The sequence below is a fragment of the Hyaena hyaena genome, unplaced genomic scaffold (assembly GCF_003009895.1).
Source record: "Hyaena hyaena isolate Hyena2069 unplaced genomic scaffold, ASM300989v1 scaffold_45, whole genome shotgun sequence".
In the NCBI taxonomy this organism is placed as follows: Eukaryota; Metazoa; Chordata; class Mammalia; order Carnivora; family Hyaenidae; genus Hyaena; species Hyaena hyaena.
This window is the reverse complement of record NW_024080677.1, coordinates 4,480,868-4,486,867: the sequence shown is the minus strand read 5'-3', so window position 1 is coordinate 4,486,867 and position 6,000 is coordinate 4,480,868. Positions and strand designations below refer to the sequence as shown.

At 34.6% G+C, this 6,000-nt stretch overlaps 1 protein-coding gene across 1 annotated transcript in view; it reads left to right on the top strand.

Annotated features, from left to right (window-relative positions):
- TOPAZ1 (testis and ovary specific PAZ domain containing 1) overlaps nucleotides 1-6,000 on the top strand; it is a 106,979-nt gene that overhangs the window by 51,279 nt on the left and 49,700 nt on the right. Inside the window, exons 11-12 of the mRNA XM_039230343.1 lie at nucleotides 505-597; nucleotides 2,107-2,222. Coding sequence (XP_039086274.1) covers nucleotides 505-597; nucleotides 2,107-2,222 — 209 coding nt within the window. The remainder of the gene's footprint in view (nucleotides 1-504; nucleotides 598-2,106; nucleotides 2,223-6,000) is intronic.

Here is a 6,000-nt window from a genome sequence, read left to right as displayed (position 1 = left end):
GTTATGCTGAGCGAAATAAGTCAGGCAGAGAAGGACAAATATCATATGTTTGCACGTATAGGAGGATTAGGAGGAACTTAACTGAGGAACAAGGAGGAGAAGAAGGGGGAAATGGTGGGGGAAAGGGAGAGAGGCAAACCATGAGAGACTCTTGAATGCTGACAAAAACTGAGGACTGATGGATGTGGGGGGGAGGGGGGGATGGGCATGGAGGAGGGCACTTGTGGGGATGAGCACTGGGTGTTATGTGGAAACTGATTTGACAATAAACTATTTGTAAAAAAAATAAATAAATAAATAAAATAAAAAAAAATGGATCAAAGATTTCAAAAAAAAAAATTTTTTTTCTGTTTGTTGAACACTTGTGTTTTTCAGCAGTTAAATTTGTGTTTGTTGAATATTTCCTAGAGAATACTTGGGTTTTTCAGCATAAACGAATTTGAGAAACTTAAGGTGTACAGAAAGAGGACATGAAAATGAGTGTAATTTTTTTGTTTTATCCAGCCTGCTATGAAAATATTACTAAAAATATTTGAGCATGTGGCAACTATGAAATTAAGGAATGCCGTACCCGCTTTAATTGATATATTCTGTAAGGTATGCTTTACTTTATCTCTTTTATTCTCTAGTAGTGACTAACCAAGAAAATTATTTTTTCCACTAACATTCTTAAACCACCTTTATCTACGTTATTGATGCAAATATTTTTCAGAAATGTTCTTTTTCTCTTAAAATAGGATTTATAAACAGACTCCAGTGACTGGTAGGCCTTCCCCTTAAATAAATCATTCCAAGCACTCCAGGTGACTTCTAAGTTGTGAAGTCATCTTTATACCTTAAAAATAATTAAAGAAAACTCTCTTCATCAAAAAGCTTTGAGGTCATTTATAACAAAAGTAAATACACAGATCAATATGTAAATAGAAAATCATGACCAAAACAAAGGAAGTAGATGGGGAGAAACATGGAGATTAGGAACTTATTTTATATTTGACACTAAACAAAAAGAAAACTAATTTTTATAGCTTCCTAAAACTATATTAAAATGTGTACTTTTGTATGCTTACTGGTATTTAGCACTGTCCAACCATCCATTTCAGAACAGACTAACCACAAGAAAGCCTCTGTTTTCCCTTAAGGAGCAGTGCTGGAACTACTCTAGCGGATGTACAGATACTTCAGTGAATACCTCTAGTTCCACTTTACAAAACTTGACAGAATTACCTACCTCAAAATTTTTTGAACCAGAAATTACTGATTACCACCAGTAGTTGTAGAAAAGCTCCTGGTTGATACTTCTCAGGAAGCTTAGAATCTGGGATAAGGTATAAACACCAGTGCTTTGATGAAGACAAATGAGTACAAAGCAGGATGGATGGATGATAATTTCATTGAGATAACTTGGAAAACAGAATATTCAAGTTTTGAATTCAAGCATTATTTTCGTTTTCACTTTAAATTCTAGGGGCGCCTGGGTGGCTTAGTCGGTTAAGCGTCCGACTTTCGCTTAGTTCATGATCTCGCGGTTCGTGGGTTCGAGCCCCGCGTCGGGCTCTGTGCTGACTGCCAGCTCAGAGCCTGGAGCCTGTTTCAGTCTGTGACTCCCTCTCTCTCTGACCATCCCCTGTTCACACTGTCTCTCTCTCTCTCCTAGAAATAAATAAAAAACAAAATAAATAAATAAAAATAAATAAATTCTAGGGGTGCCTGGGTGGCTCAGTCTGTTAAGCATCCAACTTCGGCTCAGGTCATGATCTCACAGTTCGTGGGTTCGAGTCCCACGTCAGGCTCTGTGCTGACAGCTCAGAGCCTGGAGCCTGTTTCAGATTCTGTATCTCCCTCTCTCTCTGACCCTCCCCTGCTCACACTGTCTCTCTCTCTCAGAAATAAACAAAACATTAAAAAATAAATTAAATTCTTAAAGTAGGGTGTCTTACTGTGGTTCTCAACTATTGGAAGAAAATATGCTTCAGATGTTTTAAGTGTATTTTAATTCTACTTGTCTACTTGTCTCGTTTTGTTCAGCAGTCTCCTAGTTGTCACATACTGGTTTTTAACTCTCTCATATTTGTGTAAAAATGACTTTTTTTTTTTTGTCTTCTACAGTTTGTTGAAGCTGGGATGGTGTTTGACCTAGAACACTTTAACTATATCATCAAGCTCTTACACCAACTACCGGCTTCCCAACAAGAAATAACTGCAGTTCTGGAAATGAAATCCAGGTAAGAAAAGTCATTATAATTAAGGTTAAATTTTATATATTTTTCCTTTATATTAATATATTTAAATATATATATTTATGGACTTACAAAGGATGAAAGGAAAGCACTTACTTATCAATGTTCAAACACCTGGGTAGTTACCACCATAAGCCCTTCTCCCAGCTCTTGGCTCTGTCCTAGTCACATTGTCATTAGTCGGGCTGACTCTACACAACCCTCCTGAGCAGCTTCACTGGACCTTTCTCAGTACCTCATTCATCTCCGTGCCTGGCACATGAAATGTCAAAGGAGTCTCTTATCCTTTGTTTCAGAACTTACTTAATTACACTTACTACACTCTCTTTTATGTATGTAAATTGCCTTAATTCTTTATTTTCATTACTTCTTTTCATGTTAGCTAAATAAAGTACTTTAATCCCCTTCTTCATTCTGTCTCTCACTTGTTCAGTTTCTCTCTGTGGCTTATTGGCCTCCCAAAGGCCTTTTTATTTGGAAACCTATGATAATCATGAGCAGTATCATAATATACCTGTACTGAGAAAAAGGAAAGCCAAGACTTCTACAGAAATTTTAATTTGACCATTATATAAATAGAGGAAAATATTACAAATTGTATTTAAAAGAACCATAACTTTTAAGTGAAATCATAGTTGATAAAATACAAATGGTATTAACCACTAAAGTCTTTGAGAATGCCTAGAAAGCTTCTTCATACAGCTTCCACAGCTGTTTTCATCTCTTCTCTCATTATTCTCTAATACAGAAGTTTTGACTTCCTTGTTTCATAGTGTCCATAGGCCAAAAGAAGTACATTAGCAGTCACATTTATTAAGTAGTTGGATCCAAACAAGTTAATAGTAGTAATTTTGTGATATCTGACAGAAGGTTCTTAAAATTTTTAAATAACCAAGGAGGCTCCCGTGAACTTGCTGTAGTGCCCTGGATGTCATGGTACACAGTTAGGGAATTGAGTGTTTCTGCTAAGTAATCCTGCTTCCCATCAAGCACCAGCATTGAAGATACATTTGACTTTTTCAGGTTCTAGGAGTTCTTTCATTTCTTTAACTAATGATAATTGCAATTTATGTTGTCTATAAAAATTATGATACTATTCAGACTAAGTAGATTGTTGAGACTACCTAGGAAATAAATTTTTGTGAGAAAGATATCTAGCATAGAGTTCTGGGATAAAATCCATTTATAATAGCTAGAGTACATCATTGTTTTCTTCAGAACATTAAGTCATTCTTCTCCTGTGCCACATGCTAACAAGTTGGCATTTTGGACAGTGGCAGCTATGACAGAGCTCAAGTGGCTAGCAGATGTTAGTCTTCTGCCAGATTGAGTAGCATCTGGCACAAGGAAAGTGTGCGCATCCATGTTCAAGAGTAGCAGCAGTACCCTCGTATCCAGGACAGCTGTACAGCTCCACTCTTCAGGCAATGATTGGGAAAAGGACCTCTTGATATAGGAAGACTCCAGAACAAACCAGCCTTAGTTTTCAAATTTTCATATTGACACAATCACACAAATATTTTTATAATTTCTTTTTCAACCCCTAATTTTAAAAATTGTACCCTTTATATACTCTACTACTTCCTATGCTCCCACTTCAAAAGAATTATATAGTATTTTTTAACTTTTAAAAAAAAATTTAATGTTTATTATTTTCTTATTTAAAATTTTTTTTTAATTTTTTAACATTTATTCATTTTTGAGAGACCAAAAGAGTGTGAGTGGGGGAGGGTCAGAAAGAGAGGGAGACACAGAATCTGAAGCAGGCTCCAGGCTCTGAACTATCAGCACAGAGCCTGACATAGGGCTAGAACCCACGAACTGTGAGATCATGACCTGAGCCAAAGTCGAACGCTTAACTGACTGAGCCACCTAGGTTCCCCAAGAATTATCTAGTTAATTTTTAAGAGGAATTAACATTGGTAACCTATTTGACAAAGGACAGACTAGGATAATAACTGGGTAGTTAAAAGGTACCGTTTGTGGTTGGGGATGTGGATGCAGCCTAAATACAGAAGGAAAAAAAATTAATATTTATTGTTTTATATTTGAATTTACCTGACACCTGTTGAAATTATTCCCTTTTCAGAGTTTTAATGGACACTCATGCTTTGATTTTATTATAGCTTCTAATTAGGTAGTTTATAGTTCATTTGAAAGGCTTTCACTTCAGTAGATAAGGGTGCTAGAAAAAATTCTAACATTTATATTCAGGATATCAGTGAGAATTTAGGTGTGTCTATAATCTAGGACATTTAATATACATTTAATGACTGAATGTTTTATTTTGAAATAATTTTAGACTTACAGAAATGTTGCAAATATTAGTATAGAGATTTTCCATGCACCCTTCATCTAGCTTCCCTTCATGTTAATATCCTACATAGTAATGGTGCAGTTATCAAAACCAGGAAATCACTGTAAAACCCAATTAACTGCACATCTCAGTGCATCCTAATAGGAGGTACAAGATGCCAACACATTTTAGGAAGTTAACCTGATAACTTAGTATAAACAATGTTATCTGCCAGGTTTCTACACCATAAAGATTCTGTTTACCCCTTTGTAATTAATATTTTGGGGAAGAGACTTTAACATTATATATTATCTGGTTTCTCCTCAAACTTTTACACATTAATTTTAAAGAGAGCTTTCCTGGAAGTTACTACTGTGGTATTTGCCCAATGGTGATTTTGTATTTTGCCTATTCTACATTTTTTTAAATTGGAATTTTGAGTAAAGGAGAGCCGTTCCTTCTTCATTTATTTATTCATTTATTTACATCAGTATGAACTCTTGTGTATTTATTTTATGGGTTATATATGATTTAATACTATTATTATTCATTTTGTTGCTCAAATTGTCCCAGATTTGACTTTTGGGAAGTCCTTCAGGGTAGTTCCTATATCCCTTCATCACATTCTGTTCTTTTTTCTACCATTTTCTTATTTTTTGGAGCCATAAAGTTGTTTTAAGTTTCATCTTCTATTTTCCCTGCCACAACATTGGCAATAACCCAGGAGCTTCTCCAAGGAGCTCTGGTTTCTTTTGTTGGAGAGAGGTATTTGGAAACCAAGATCTAAACGATCTCATTACTGCAGGAGCATAATTGCAGCCAGGTCTTCTCAGTGTCCAGGGCTAAGAAATATATGCATGTATATATTTATATAAAATATTAAATAAAAAATACATATAGGAAATAGATATATATGTGTGTGTATATGTGTGTGTATATATATATACATATATAAAAAATACAAAACATAAAAAACATTTTTCAGTTTGTATGTATATTTAAAAAACATGAGTTCATATTGATAGTATGATTCTAATCCAACACTGCAGGTTTATTTTACCCTTCCCTTTTTTTTTATTTATAAACTCTTTCTGACAGAAACCTGACTTTCATTACGTACAATACGTTTAGTCATTTATCCATCCTGTCCTCATAAATTGTGTTAGAACTGCTAATTCATACCCCTGTGAAAAAAAATTTAGAGTACAGTATTAGTATAAAGTTATTTTTTTTCTTTAGCCTTATAGTATTCAGCCAAAAAATCATTTCCTTAGTTACGTAGGTTACTTCTTTTTCCCTGCACTTCTGTTCAGTGTAGTTATCCATTTGTAGAACATTGAGATTATTCATTACTGTTCATTTTATATTTTGAGTGCTTCCAAATCCTGGTTTTAATTCTTCATTTAGGAAGATATATGAAGCATTACTGCTTGTTCTAAGAATCAAAGCCATACTAAACATGTGTAA